Source organism: Bubalus kerabau, chromosome 1, assembly GCF_029407905.1.
Source record: "Bubalus kerabau isolate K-KA32 ecotype Philippines breed swamp buffalo chromosome 1, PCC_UOA_SB_1v2, whole genome shotgun sequence".
NCBI classification, from domain to species: Eukaryota; Metazoa; Chordata; class Mammalia; order Artiodactyla; family Bovidae; genus Bubalus; species Bubalus kerabau.
Window position 1 is genome coordinate 133,629,154 of NC_073624.1, and position 16,358 is coordinate 133,645,511.

At 37.6% G+C, this 16,358-nt stretch overlaps 1 protein-coding gene across 1 annotated transcript in view; it reads left to right on the forward strand.

Annotated features, from left to right (window-relative positions):
* Window positions 1-16,358, forward strand: part of RYR2 (ryanodine receptor 2) — a 764,447-nt gene that overhangs the window by 610,366 nt on the left and 137,723 nt on the right. The window contains exons 69-73 of the mRNA XM_055589046.1: window positions 1,660-1,790; window positions 5,871-6,191; window positions 7,797-8,037; window positions 9,089-9,176; window positions 10,930-11,022. Of these exons, the coding sequence (XP_055445021.1) occupies window positions 1,660-1,790; window positions 5,871-6,191; window positions 7,797-8,037; window positions 9,089-9,176; window positions 10,930-11,022 (874 nt within the window). The remainder of the gene's footprint in view (window positions 1-1,659; window positions 1,791-5,870; window positions 6,192-7,796; window positions 8,038-9,088; window positions 9,177-10,929; window positions 11,023-16,358) is intronic.

Below are 16,358 nucleotides of genomic sequence, written 5' to 3' on the forward strand. Positions count from 1 at the left end.
AATGATGGTATACTAAAAAATGTAATGTTATAAAAATGTTATTTTTATACAAATAATTTAAAAGAAATGTTGCTATTTCCAGAACACAACACAAATGATCAAAATTAATCTGAGAATTACTATTTGAATTGGTATTTTAAAGTGAATCATTAAGTAATTCAGAAGAATTATTAATGAAATAAAAGGACTAGCTCAATATCCTGGTGGCTCAGTTGGTAAAAAGTCTACCTGCAGTGCGGGAGACCAGTCTTCAATCCCTGGGTTGGGAAGATCCCTGGAGAAGGGAATGGCAACCCACTCCAGTATTCTTGCCTGGAGAATTGCATGGACAGAGGAGCCTGGTAGGCTACAGTCCATGGATGGGATCGCAAAGAGTCAGACACAACTGAACAACTACCGCTTTCACGCTTTGAATCAGATGTCAGGAAACTGATTACCTAACTTGGGGTCATACATGAAGCATTTTAGGCTATTAACTTCTTAAAGTATGTCTCATTATTTTAAAACATTTATTGAACCCGTATCGTGTACTAGATATTTTGCAATTCTGTCCTCATTTTTAGGTAAGGAAAGAAAAACTTGAAAAGTGTAAGTAATTTTCCTACAATGAGTGACGCAGCATTAGGAGTAAGATCAGGTCTTGGATCTGTATGAATAAAAGCCTGTGCTCTTTGTAATTTCTTGATGTCTTATTTTTAGTAATGCAATGTTATTCAATGTGTAAACTGAAGTTTACCTTATTCAGTTTCTTTCTGTGAAGGGATATTTTCTCCTAGCAGAGTACCTATCTAGTTGTTTTAATTAAAATATTAAAGAATCAAGCATTATTTATTATTTTTTAGTAAGAAATTTAAAACTACCCAAGAGAATTATTATCTTGTTAACTCAATCCATTTTATTGACTTTTAAATTAAATATATATACAAAGTCATTTAAAGAGTTCATAATTTGCTGAACTCTCATATTATTCTATATTTAATAAACATTTAAGGTGCCAGTAAAGCCTTGGATTAAGTAGAAAACTGAGGGAGAGAGAGAATTTAAATATATCAGTGGCAGGAGAATTCTTAAATAAATTGATCACAGTTTGATTCCCAAGGCACCACCTTCTCTTAAAAATGATAAATCAGTTTTAAGCGTTATCAATAGTCTTTAGCATCTAGTGTATCTTACTATTTCATAACTAATAACCTGAAATTATTTATATAACCCTGAAATTAATTATATATGGCAAATTTTCAGAAAGTTATATGTGTGTATTAGTACTTTATTTTTTTTAATTTTTTATCAAAATCCATTTATTCATATGGCAAGAATTGTTCCTTAGAACACTGTGTTAAAAAAGAAAGAAAAGGAAACCAAATGAAGTGTCCAAACTCTTGGAGGCATTTATAACTGTGTTTGTTGTTGTTGATATTTTTGGCTGTACTGTTTTTAACTTCTCTTTAGCTGACAGGTGATTTAGCTTTTAAAAAAAATGGTAGGGAACTTGCTATGGAAAGCAGATGATATTTTACAATATAGAGGTTGGATCTGAGGGGTAGTTTTTATCAGTAGCTCAATGATTGTCCTTCTTTTAGGTTGACTTTGCCAATTTTAATATAACTTCTTCCGTTATTCACTTAGAAGGCTTTAAAAATGTAAAGTTTCCATTTACAGGCAACGTTCTGCATTGGGAGAATGTCTGGCTGCTTTTGCTGGTGCCTTTCCTGTAGCATTTTTGGAAACTCACCTGGACAAGCACAATATTTACTCCATCTACAATACAAAGTCTTCGAGAGAGAGAGCAGGTAGCACAGAAGCATGTGTGGTACTTGATATTTTAAACTAAAAATGAATGACATTTGTAGTATTTTACAACCATAATTTTTTAATGGGCTATTTTAGTTTATTATCTCCAATGCTATTTGTTCTTAAGTCTTATTATTTGGAAGTTTTTGGAGTGTTGTATACTATCTCCATTGTTTTTCTGAAAGAAAATTAGTTTCTTTTAAATTAATGAACCACAGACAAGTTAACCCTCTTAATAATAAGACAGAATAATCAGCAGTATGGAAAAAATAGGTCACTCTAATTCAGTTATCTCTTATAGGTAGTCAGCACATGTACAATATTCTTATTTGTTATGATTATGGATTCATTGGACAAGGAAATGGCAACTCACTCCAGTATTCTTGCCTGGGGAATCCTGTGGACAGAGGAGCCTGGTGGGCTGCTGTCCATGGTGTCGTACAGAGTCAGACACCACTGAAGCGGGTTAGCATGCATGCATGCATTGGAGAAGGAAATGGCAACCCACTCCAGTGGTCTTGCCTGGAGAATCCCCAGGATGGAGGAGCCAGGTGGGCTGCCATCTATGGGGTCGCGCGGAGTCGGACACGCCTGAGATGACAGCAGCGGCAGCAGCAGCATGGATTCATACTTTGCTTTTTTCTCAGTTCACTTGCTAGATCCATCTTATTGGGACAGTTTTATTTCATGTGATTTTTTCTAACAGTATTGTCCTCTAAGTCTGATAAACTATATTGTATATTAGTTGTTTTCCAAAAGCCTTGCAATCAGTCACTTCAGTCACTCAGTCGTGTCGGACTCTTTGGGACCCCATGGACTACAGCACACCAGGCCTGCCTGTCCATCACCAACTCCCAGAGCTTACTCAAACTCATGTCCATTGAGTCGGTGATGCCAGCCATCCATCTCATCCTGTGTCATCCCCTTCTCCTCCTACCTTCAATCTTTCCCAGCACCAGGGTCTTTTCAAATGAGTCAGTTCTTCATATCAGGGGGCCAAATTGTTGGAGTTTCAGCTTCAGCATCAGTCCTTCCAATGAATGTTCAGGACTGATTTCCTTTAGGATGGACTGGTTGGATCTCCTTGCAGTCCAAGGGACTCTCAAGAGTCTTCTCCAATACCATGGTTCAAAAGCATCAGTTCTTTGGCACTCAGCTTTCTTTATAGTCCACCTCTCGCATCCATACATGACTACTGGAAAAACCATAGCTTTGAGTAGACAGACCTTTGTTGGTAATGTCTCTGCTTTTTAATATGCTGTCTAGGTTGGTCATAACTTTTCTTCCAAGAAACAAGTGTCTTTTAATTTCATGGCTGCAATCACCACCTGCAGTGATTTTGGCGCCCCCCAAATAAAGTCGGTCACTGTGCCCACTGTTTCCCCATCTATTTGCCACGAAGTGATGGGACCAGATGCCATGATCTTAGTTTTCTCAATGTTGAGTTTTAAGTCAACTTTTTCCCTCTCCTCTTTCACTTTCATGAAGAGGCTCTTTAGTTCTTCTTCACTTTCTGCCATAAGGGTAGTGTCATCTGCAGATCTGAGGTTATTGATATTTCTCCCAGCAATCTTGATTCCAGCTTGTGCCTCATCCAGCCCGTTTCTCATAATGTACTCTGCATATAAGTTAAATAAGCAGGATGACAATATACAGCCTTGACGTATTCCTTTCCCTATTTTGAACCAGTCTGTTGTTCCATGTCCAGTTCTAACTGTTGCTTCCTGACCTGCATACAGATTTCTCAAGAGGCAGGTCATGTGGTCTGGTATTCCCATCTTTCAGAATTTTCCACAGTTTGTTGTGATCCACACAGTCAAAGGCTTTGGCATAGTCAATTAAACAGAAGTAGATGTTGAGTTCCCCAAACTGGGACAAGAATATTTGCTGTTCACAAATGCATAAGTCTCTGTTAATGAGACGTATGCATTTAATTAATGAGATCATTTAGTTAATGAGATCATTTTGTGTAATTCATGTTTGTATGGGAGTTACTGGTTACACTAATTTTATAGTGAATTTTTCAAGTAAGAATGCTTTTTAAAAGTTGAATAATTATCATTTACTTTACCTAGGTAGTTTGTGATTCTAATTTCATATCGCAGAGAGGAAGCTAAAGGAAAATATGTTGACTATAACTTAGTGATATTTTCTAGATAGTTGCACAATATATTTGTAAACAGTAAAACACAGTTGAATTTGTATTATTATCTGTGTAAGCATGTCTTGTTGTCTTATTAAGGATTTTTGATCCTTTAATATTTTTGCAATGAATCAAGAATGAAGCAGATTGCTATTTCATTACAGATAAGCAAATACACAGAGCCAATAATTTACCTGCTTATTTCTTATAATACATCATTTTCATAACAAAGCAAAGGAACTGCATTTAGTGATTCTCCTTCATTCACTTTTTACTCAAGCCATTCAACATATGATTGTTGGTAGGTGGAGGAGACAGGATACAAAGATGAATATGATTTGGTTCTTTTCCTCTGGGAGGTTCTAGATGCATCAAGGGAGAGAAACTGATGAATATATGTGATAGAATTCACAATAAAGAACACTGGGGATGCAAAAAAGCAGTTTGAGCTAAGAGCACCTGGGAAGACTTAGCAAAGTTGGTACAATATGAGCCTTGAAGTTAGGGACACTGCAACGCTGGTACTTAGGGGAAACTTCAAGTACTTTGAGGTGGCGATAGCTTTCAGGGAAGAAAGAGAAAAGATGAGGTAAGTATTGGAAAACCAAGAAGAGGTGAGGCAGGCTTTCCAGGTCAGGTAAGGAATGGGGACTGTACCAGTGCAATAGGACCCTTTCACTGGCTTTGAAAAGTGGAGTAACATGAGTAGATTTGCATTGCAGAAAAACATCATGATAGAAATAAGAGAGATGGAGTAGTGTGTGTCACCAATTAGAAAATGATTATGATAATTCAGAAGAGTTCTGATTGGATAAGGCCCCTTGGTTTAAGTTTGTAGTGCAGAGGTTATGAGAAATCCTCGAGATACAAGCGTCTCCTATAGGAGATGAAGGAGCCTCCCAGCCTAGAATTTCTCCCAGGTTTCTAGCCTGGGTGACTTGCCAGACAACCTTGTCCTCACTGAGATACTACTAGTACAGGTGAAGAGGTAGATTGGAGAGGAAAGGTCAAGTTTAATTTAGACCCATTTGCAGTTGGCTTTTTGACACATTCCTTATGAAGCACATACTCACACAAAGCTTTAGGAAATATGGGATTGAGAGTTAATTTGCCTGATCAGAATCTCAAAGGAATGGCCAGAATTGCCTAGGCAAACATACAAGCTAAGAGAAGGGAGTTCAACACAAATCTCTAAACAAAACCCACATATAAAAGTTCAGCAAGGTGAAAAGATTTAGTAAAAAGAGACTGGAAAAATTTAGAAGAGAGTCAAGAAAGACTGAATGCATTGGAGTTAAGGAAAGGGGGATTTTAGGAAAAGGGAATTTTGGTCAGTGATGTGAAGTTTTACTTTAGATAAGGATTAAAAAAATAAAATTGTTTAGTGGTAGAAAGCAGAGCATTCACATCTGTGGCTAGGAGAGCATCTGAAAAGTGAACAGTCTGGGAGAGACTTAAGCAAATGTATAGGCTGCTAGGGAGGAGACAGTGGAGAAGGAGCTGAAGATGCAATCCTGAGCAAAGCATCTGCTGGAGTGTAGGCTTGACATCAGGTCACAGGTGGAACAGTGAACCTCGGAACTCCTTCCTCTGAAAAGGGGAATAGAGGTGAATGTGAAACCAGATGCACAAATCCTGGCCACATGAGAGCAGGCAGTTGGAGGGAGAGACATCTGATATTCCTGTTTGCTCTGAAGTACAAGGGGTGGTCATTTGCTGATCTTCAGGTGGTGGAGTTGGGACTTGGGGGCAAAGAAAGTTTGAAATAGCTACCATGAGAAGAGGGAGTGGGATCCAGCTGAAGACATGCCAGGTCTGGCTGAGTTTTGAAGCTCAGCATGAAATGGTTGCTCATGTCTGTTATTAACAGTGGCCACGTGGCTGGCAGGTCACTTCTTTGACTGAACGCATGTCACTTGTATGTGTGTTTCTCTAGCTCTTAATTTGCCTGCTAATGTAGAAGATGTTTGTCCAAATATACCATCTTTGGAGAAGCTCATGGAAGAAATTGTGGACTTGGCTGAGTCCGGGATTCGCTACACACAGATGCCACACGTGATGGAAGTTATCCTGCCCATGCTTTGTAGTTACATGTCTCGTTGGTGGGAGCATGGACCTGAGAACAATCCGGGAAGGGCTGAGATGTGCTGTACGGCTCTGAACTCAGAGCACATGAACACACTGCTGGGCAATATCCTGAAAATCATATATAATAACTTGGGTATTGATGAGGGAGCCTGGATGAAGAGGTTAGCAGGTAAGACTGAGAAGGAATGTGCCATTTACGTTTTATTTTCAGAAAGGTTCAAAGTACAGAAGACTAGAATCTTCCTCTCTCAGTCTTGATTAATATTTGCTTCTGTACTCAAAAAATATTCTTGATTATTTCTTTCATGCTGTTTGCTGTTCTTAAAAAAAAAAAGCAAAAAACTAGATTTAATCAGACATTGTGTAACTTTCCATATAGTTAGTACATTTAAGTGAGTAAACATTTTCTTAATTTGACCAATCTCATGAAGATTAATCTTGCTAAGATTAATTAAAACACAGCAATCAAAATTAATGATTCTGTAGACAGAGACAAAAATAAAACTGGATTTTGAACTCACCCACTTTTAGTAATCTATCTTTGCAGGAGTCAGGGAGGATTGCACTATTTATATTGAGTAATTGGAAGCAATCTGAGTGACCAGGCACTAGAGAATGGTTAAATAGGTTGTGTATATCTATATTCCAGAGTATTATGCTTTCTTTAAATGTTAAGATTTCAAAATTTTATGACTTTAGAGAATATTCAGAATATCATGGAGGATTGAAAGAAGAGTTTTAAAAACTTGAGTTCGAAAGTATACATATGAAGTTGTTTATTGACAGAATCCCACCCCCCCAAATACACCAATGTCTTATTAAATTGGGTAGGGTGATTTTGGTTCATTTTTAACATCTCTGTTTTATACATTTCCCCAATGCATCTATTATTACACTTACAGGAAAAAAAATTCATTTTAAAAAAGGCTTAAAAAACAAACTTATGGGAAAGGTTGCCGGGGTTGGGGGGGGGTGCGGGGAGGAATAAATTAGGAGTTTGGGATTAACGTGTACACACTACTATATATAAAATAGACAGTCAATAAGTACCTACCATATAGCAGAGGGAACTCTACAGTATTCTGTAATAACCTATATGGGAAAGGAGTCTGATAAAGAATGGATATATGTATATGTATAGCTGAATCACCTTGCTGCACACCTGAAAGTAATACAACATTGTAAATCAACTATACTCCAATATAAGATAAAAATTAAATTTAAAAAATGGCCCCATCAAGCTTACAACTGTTGTTAACAGCTTCAACTATTATTAAATAAAAAGGCAATAGTATATGTAATCTAACTCTTCCTTTGGAACAAAGATGAAGACAGTTAAAGTGTAATGGCATAGTGGTTATGTCGTAGTAGGCATGTGGTCTCATAGGATTATTCAATGTGTATCTCCTCTTTAAAAAAAAAAAGAGGGGCCCAGGGGACTTTTTCCATTGGAGGACTTTTCTTCTTTGTGGGAAAGTAATTGATTTCCAAAGTGAATGAAGGTCTTTTTTTTTTTTTTAATTCTCAGTTAGCTACCAATTTCTTTTTTGAAAACAAGGAAGCACATCAAATTCAATTCAGTAATCATTTTTGAGCAGCAGCTATGTAATTAGGTTTGGGACTAGAAAAGGGGCTGAGGCATGGGCTGAATTCTGAAGGAAGCCATGTGCTGGAGCAGAGGGAGGCTTAATCATGCTACCATTGTAATGACCATCTAATCCTCATTTAATGAATGTTTATGCAGAACAGCATATTAATGTCTTTCTTCAAACAGTGTTTTCCCAGCCTATTATAAATAAAGTGAAACCTCAGCTCTTGAAAACTCATTTCTTGCCATTAATGGAGAAGCTCAAGAAAAAGGCAGCAATGGTGGTATCAGAAGAGGACCATCTGAAATCTGAGGCCAGGGGAGATATGTCTGAAGCCGAACTTCTCATCCTAGATGAGTTCACCACACTGGCCAGAGATCTCTATGCCTTCTATCCACTCCTGATTAGATTTGTGGACTATAACAGGTAGACCAGCGGTCCCCAACCTTTTTGGCACCAGGGACTGGTTTCATAGCAAATAATTTTTCCATGGACCTGGGGTTGGGTTGAGGGTGATGGTTTTGGAATGATTCAAGCACATTACATTTATTTCTATTATTAATTGCTTTGTGATATATAGTGAAATAATTATGAAACTCACCATGATGCACAATCACTGGGAGCCTTGAGTTTGTTTTTCTGCAAATAAGGGGTACTTCCCGTGGTGAAGAATCTGCCTGCTAATGCAGGAGACATGGATGTGATCCATGAGTTGGGAATATCCCCTAGAAAAGGAAATGGCGATTCATTCTAGTATTCTTGCCTGGGAAATCCCATGAACAGAGGATCCTGGTGGGCTACAGTCCATGGGGTCGCAAAAGAGTCAGACACAACTGAGTGACTAAACAACAACAACATAAAAGGAGAACACACATAGATCTCTCGTGTGTGCAGTTTACAGTAGAGTCTAATGCCACTCATGCTGTGACAGGAGGCAGAGCTCAGACGATAAAGAGAGTGATGGGGAACAGCTGTAAATACAGATGAATCTTTGCTCGCTTGCCTGCAGCTCACCTTCTTTGCAGCCTTGTTCCTAACAGGCCATGGACTGGTAACAGTCGATGGATTGGGGACCCCTGAAGTAGAATGTTCAAAAGTGATTTAATGTCTCTAATTCAGTCATAACTTTACTGGGTTCATATGTCCCAGTGGAATTGCTTCATTCACTACTTAGCAATGAGATTTTGCATGAGGATGACATTACCAGATGTTTGTAGATAAGTGAGTTTCGCCAAGCAAAAATTACAGTGGGCGATCCCATTCTGGAGCAGTCCACCTCTCATATGTGAAAGCTAGTAGTTTGTCAGTTACAATGTTTAAATTATTTTAAAGGTTACAACTGTACACTGAACAATTTTTGAGCTCTGTGAGCAAGCACGATTGCCCTCAGTTTACTTGGTTTCGAACTTTGAGAGGTGATTTTTTTTTTAATTAACTTTAAGAAGTAACTGAGGCACCACTTTATTATATGATCCAGGGCAAAATGGCTGAAAGAGCCTAACCAAGAAGCAGAAGATCTTTTCCGCATGGTTGCTGAGGTGTTTATCTACTGGTCAAAATCCCATGTAAGTAGAAAAATATTGACAATGCTTACTGTTTCATATATGTTAAGGACTTACAAAATTTAATCAATTTCCCAGTCCCCTTAGTTAATACCTATTACAGTTTCTCAAGCTTGTCTCATAAGTATCATTAAACTGGTGAGGAGAGAGACAAGGTTTCTCTGGGGAGTTTGAGGCAGTGTAATCCTTCTGTTGACTTTTGTAACTTATCCTCAGTCACAATGATTTTTAATTGCCCTGAGTTATCATAACTGATTTATCATAATCAGTAGGTTTTTAGATGAATGCCCAATGATAGTTTTAAGAATAATAAAAAATCTGAATATGTGCTTTTGAATTTCATGAATATATTTAAAACACAAATCTGTTCAGTTCAGTCACTCAGTCATGTCTGACTGTGACCCCATGGACTGCAGCACACCAGGCTTCCCTGTCCATCACCAACTCCCAGAGCTTACTCAAACTCATGTCCATAGAATAAGTGATGCCATCCAGCCATCTCATCCTCTGTCATCCCCTTCTCCTCCTTCCTTCAATCTTTCCCGGCATCAGGGTCTTTTTCAATGAGTCAGTTCTTTGCATCAGGTGGCCAAAGTATTGGAGTTTCAGCTTCAGCATCAGTCCTTCCAATGAACACCCAGGACTGATCTCCTTTAGGATGGACTGGTTGGATCTCCTTGCAGTCCAAGGGACTCTCAAGAGTCTTCTCCAACACCACAGGTCAAAAGCATCAATTTTTTAGCGCTCAGCTTTTTTTTATAGTCTAACTTTCACATCCATATGACTACTGGAAAAACCATAGCTTGGACTAGATGGACCTTTGTTGGCAAAGTAATGTCTCTGCTTTTTAATATGCTGTCTAGGTTGGTCAAAAAGAAATTTTTTTTCCCCAAGGAACAAGCGTCTTTTAATTTCATGGCTGCAGTCAACCTGCAGTGATTTTGGAGCCCCCCAAAATAAAGTATCATTGTTTGTTTCCCCATATATATTCTAAGCCAAATTTTTAAAGGTGAAACTATATAAGTATCCATAAGATTAATAGTAAAAGTAGAATATTAATATGAGCTGGATGAAAACCTAGGCTTAGTCTATTCTCTGTCCTCAATAGAAATTGTTAATTACTTATTAATTATTAATATATGTAAATGCTTACTATGAAGCTGTTTTGTTCAGGTTATGCTTCTTTAAAAAAGAAGGACATACAGTTATATTGTTAGCCTCTCTTTTAAAACTCTGTGGTTTCTGCTTTTATTCTATATTTGCTTTAACTACTACCAGTGCTTAAACACTTGACTGCTGGTGTTTTTATGTTCCTAAATTTAAAGTGAATAAAATAATGTTAGGGTACATGAAAAAATAGTTAAAATATCTGACAGAAAGTTGTGTTATAGTTGTGCATGCCCTTAGTAAACCTGTGTTTATTCCAAAAGCAGTACATATGCTTTTCATCAAGTAGTTGGAGTTCGAGTATTCATTTTATCCCCTGGTAGCTGTGTGACTTGGTTACTTAAATTTCCTAAATCTTAGTTTTCCCATCTTTAAAGCATTCATATTTCTATCTTAGTTCCCAGAATCGTTGTTTGCAGCCAGGCACCCTCACTGGATATTCAACAACTATTTGTTTCCTTTCTTTATGTCTTATATATATTAAATTACTACTTATCTTGGTAGAAACTTTGGGGTCCTGTGTAATCTCTAATTATTTGAACTTCTTATCTCTGTGGTATCAATTGAAACTTCCTTTGGAACTTCTCAGAATTTCAAAAGGGAGGAGCAGAACTTCGTGGTGCAGAATGAAATCAATAATATGTCTTTCCTTATTATGGACACCAAGTCAAAGATGTCCAAGGTATGACTATAATCCATTTTATGTTCTAGAAAATGTTTGAATATAATGTTCATTCATTGAATAGGTTGATATTTTTTAGATCTTTTGAAGGTTTATACCTGGAATTTGATAGATTTGATAATATTGTTTACTGAATAAACACACATCCACACAGATTTAAGGAGACCTAGGATTTGTAATCAGGTGTGGTAAGATATAAAGACATGGAAATGACTATCACGGAGGAAGAAGATTTTATTCACAGTTCCATGGAGGCAGAAGGGTAAGTCATGAGGCAGAGGGAGGAAGGGGAAAATGTGAACAGGAACCTTTATTATGGTTTCTGTGGGAAGGAGCTCTGGGAGGAGCAATCAAAGATCAGCAAGGCCCAAGATGTCAAAGCATCAGAATAATAAGGCATGCTTAATAGACATACACATTCACAAAATTGGCAATCAGTATGATGTACATATAATTAGTCAATGATATATATTCATCAAGAGTAAATATATGTACATATATACACCTCAAAATAATTAGCTGCATTGTTTAAGAAAGAACCACATGGATAAATTCCAAATTCTCACACATGAAATGGAAATTTTTGTTTTCTATATCACTCAAGTTGGGGACTGGCATGTGCACATAGTTGCTCAGTCATGTCCAGCTCTGCAGAGGACCTTTCAAAACACTGAAAAATATGTGCTTTTATTGTTTGTATTACCACTAAATAAGAAGATGAATATATTACATGGGATAGCACACAAGGTATGCTAGCGAATGGTCAAGTATGCAAAATAATATGACACTCTAGCCAAGGATATCAGTCTCTACCAACTCAACAAATTACTGAAGAGAGATGCCTTGGGAGAAGGGAGATGGTACCCCACTGACCCCCAAGAGTCCATCTGATTTGTTCCGTTGATGATCACTGGGAAAATAAAACAGCATCACCCAATACTCTAGTCTTATTTAGAGTTGTAAATGCCATGTATTTGACACTACTAGACATGAACTTAAAACTAATGCTAGCTGAAGCTTTGTATCCCTAGTTGTCGGACTGCTATGGGCTATTATTTTGTGTGTCTATGTTATTGAAACTCTCAAAAAGATGATGAATTTTCTTTTCTCTGGGAAGACAATAAGCCTGAAGAGTGAGGAGTTGCTCCTTTGGAAGATGGTGTACTAAGAGTATACATTTCACAGGGGTATTTTGAACTGAAAACTGTTAGTGAATCACTTTGCTTTGTCATTATGTTGTAAGTTTAGACCAGTGTTAACAGAAGGAATGGCAACCCATTCCAGTGTTCTTGCCTGGAGAATCCCAGGGATGGGGGAGCCTGGTGGCTGCTGTCTATGGGGTCACACAGAGTCGGACACGACTGAAGTGACTTAGCAGCAGCAACAAAGGCATAGAGAGAGGCCATAAGAGGTCAGGGATTCTTCAGTATTTGCAAATTATTCAATGTGAGACACCACATTAACAAATTGAAACATAAAAACCATATGATTATCTCAATAGATGGAGAGAAATCCTTTGACAAAACTCAACATCCATTTATGATAAAAACCCTCCAGAAAGCAGGCATAGAAGGAACATACCTCAACATAATAAAAGCCATAAATGATAAACCCATAGCAAACATTATCCTCAATGGTGAAAAATTGAAAGCATTTCCCCTAAAGTCAGGAACAAGACAGTGATGCCCACTCTCACCACTACTATTCAAAATAGTTTTGGAAGTTTTAGTCACAGCAATCAGAGAAGAAAAAGAAATAAAAGCAATCCAGATTGGAAAAGAAGAAGTAAAACTCTCCCTGTTTGCAGATGACATGATCCTCTACATAGAAAACCCTAAACACCCCACCAGAAAATTACTAGAGCTAATCAATGAATATAGTAAAGTTGCAGGATATAAAATTAACACACAGAAATCCCTTGCATTCCTATACACTAACAATGAGAAAACAGAAAGAGAAATTAAGGAAACAATTCCATTCATCATTGCAATGATAAGAATAAAATACTTAGGCATAAAGTGAAGTTGCTCAGTCGTATCCGACTCTTTGTGACCCCATGGACTGTAGCCTACCAGGTTCCACCATCCATGGGATTTTCCAGGCAAGAATACTGGAGTGGGTTGCCATTTCCTTCTCCAGGAGATCTTCCCTCCCCAGGAGATCTTCCCTACCCAGGGATTGAACCCAGGTCTCCTGCCTTGTAGGCAGATGCTTTACCATCTGAGCCACCAGGGGAGTCTCTATACTTAGGAATAAATCTACCTAAAGAAACAAAAGACCTATATATAGAAAACTATAAAACACTGATGAAAGAAATCAAAGATGACACAAATAGATGGAGAAATATACCATGTTCATGGATCGGAAGAATCAATATAATGAAAATGAGTATACTTCCCAAAGCAGTCTATAGATTCAATGCAATCCCTATCCAGCTACCAACGGTATTTTTCAGAGAACTAGAACAAAGAATTTCACACTTTGTATGGAAGTACAAAAAACCTCGAATAGCCAAAGCAATCTTGAGAAAGGAGAATGGAACTGGAGGAATCAACCTGCTTGGCTTCAGGCTATACTACAAAGCAACAGTCATGAAGACAGTATGGTACTGCCACAAAGAAAGAAACATAGATCAATGGAACAAAATAGAAAGCCCAGAGATAAATCCATGCACCTATGGACACCTTATCTTTGACAAAGGAGGCAAGAATATACAATGAAGAAAAGTCAATCTCTTTAAAAAGTGATGCTAGGAAAACTGGTCAACCACTTGTAAAGAATGAAATTAGAACACTTTCTAACACCATACACAAAAATAAACTCAAAATGGATTAAAAATCTAAATGTAAGACCAGAAACTATAAAACTCCTAGAGGAAAACATAGGCAAAACACTCTCTGACGTAAATCGTAGCGGGATCTGCTATGACCCACTTCCCAGAGTAATGGAAATAAAAGCAAAAATAAATAAATGGGACCTAATTAAACTTAAAAGCTTTTGCACAATGAAAGAGACTATAAGCAAGGTGAAAAGACAGCCTTCAGAATGGGAGAAAATAATAGCAAATGAAGCAACTGACAACTAATCTCAAAAATATACAAGCAGCTCCTGCAGCTCAATTCCAGAAAAATAAATGACCCAATCAAAAAATGGCATTTCTCCAAAGAAGACATACAGATGGCTAACAAACACATGAAAAGATGCTCAACATCACGCATTATCAGAGAAATGCAAATCAAAACCATAATGAGGTACCATCTCATGCTGGTCAGAATGGCTGCTATCCAAAAGTCTACAGACAATAAATGCTAGAGAGTGTAAGGAAAAAAAGGAACCCTCTAACACTGTTGATGGGAATGCAAAACTAGTACAGCCACTATGGAAAACAGAGTGGAGATTCCTTAAAAAACTGGAAATAGAACTGCCTTATGACCCAGCAATCCCACTGCTGGGCATACACACCGAGGAAACCAGAATTGAAAGAGACACGTGTACCCCAGTGTTCATCGCAGCACTGTTTATAATAGCCAGGACATGGAAGCAACCTAGATGTCCATCGGCAGACGAATGGATAAGAAAGCTGTGGTGCATATACACAATGGAATATTACTCAGCTATTAAAAAGAATGCATTTGAATCAGTTCTAATGAGGTGGATGAAACTGGAGCCTATTAAGCAAAGCGAAGTAAGTCAGAAAGAAAAACACCAATACACTATATTAACGCATATATATGGAATTTAGAAAGATGGTAATGATGACCCTATATGTGAGACAGCAGAAGAGACACAGATTAAAGAACAGACTTTTGGACTCTGTGGGAGAAGGTGAGGGTGGGATGATTTGAGAGCACAGCATTGAAACATGCATATTATCATATTTGAAATAGATTGTCAGGAACTCCTTCTGAACAGAGATTGAGACCAAATACAAATACCAACCAAGAGACAAATTGTCACATATCAAGTCTTCAGCTAGTCCCTCAAGCAGGGATAATCACTATGTGTATGGAGTACCATTTCTAAAACTACAAGAAGACTGTAAGTTGGCCAGCAGACCAATGTGGAGTAAGGTAATCTGGGATAGGGAAGCTCAGTTTGACCTAAAGCAAAATATCTGTAGCCTAGAGAGAGGCTAGTGTATAGATAATTGGCCATAATACTTGGGTAGTTCTAGTTTTCTTATTTTTTGAGGAACCTTCATGCAGTTCCACAGTGGTTGAACCAATTTGCATTCCCACTAATAGTGCACGAGGGTTCCCTTTCTTCCACTTTGTCACCAAAACTTGTATCTTTTGTCTTTTTGATGTATAGTGTCACTTTTATACTTCATATATCTAAAAATGTTTAAGTCATCTATGATTTTGTTTGTGTCTACTTTGGGAGAGTTGTAGGCCATTTCATTGGGGGAATACTAGAAAATTCTTCCCTTTTTCTTGGTCCTCTATTAAATTTTAGATCATTTTAGGTGAATTTGTTGGAGCTATATCTGTGGTGTGTGTGAGAAAAAGATAGAAATACACACACACAGATTTATTTAAGATAGAGTTTGTTTGTCCTACTTTCCTCCTTAACTATACTGTCAACAGAAATAATCAATGAACAGTTTAATAATAGGAATAAACAAGAGTTTTATCAGAGCCAAACAGAACTGTAACCTGGGGGACACAGATTCAAGAAGCACTCATCAGAGGTGTGTTCTGCTATACTGCAAAATGCAGGAGACTAATAAAGGCAAACACCAGAAAATTACTTAAGTTGTTTGTCTAGAATTATGATTGGAGCTGGCAAGAAGTGTGCTTGTTAAGTAAGGGTTGATTGGGATCTGAAATAGTTGCATAGTTACCAGAGGAGGTCTTGAGACTGTAAGGTTACAGCTGGAAGCTGCTAGCAGATCTTGTTTTGAGGGTGGCTGGTGGTGTCCTTGAGTCTGGTAGAGTTCAGAAAATTCAGGTCTCAGTAATGCAGGATCGTGTCTCCAACCACACTCACAGTGGCCACTGAGCTCCATTTTGGATGCCTGAACGATTGTTACTCTATTTTAATTTTTTAAATGTATTGTTTTCTTTAATGGTTAAAGCAGATGTGCAATGAGTGTTTGGCGGGTCACAAAACAAGCTGTTCTGGTTAGCATAAAATTTCAGTTAAATTATGTGTGACCTAAGAATGACTTCCCCAGATCTCAATATCTGAAATTTTCTTCCATCAGTACCTACATATTGACCACGTTATTGTGTATTCATGTCTGAATCAAATGTTAGGTAATGGATTGAAAATAAAATATGCACATTCAGTAACTATAGCAGTTCTGTTCCCATTATTGAACAGCTCCTATGAGT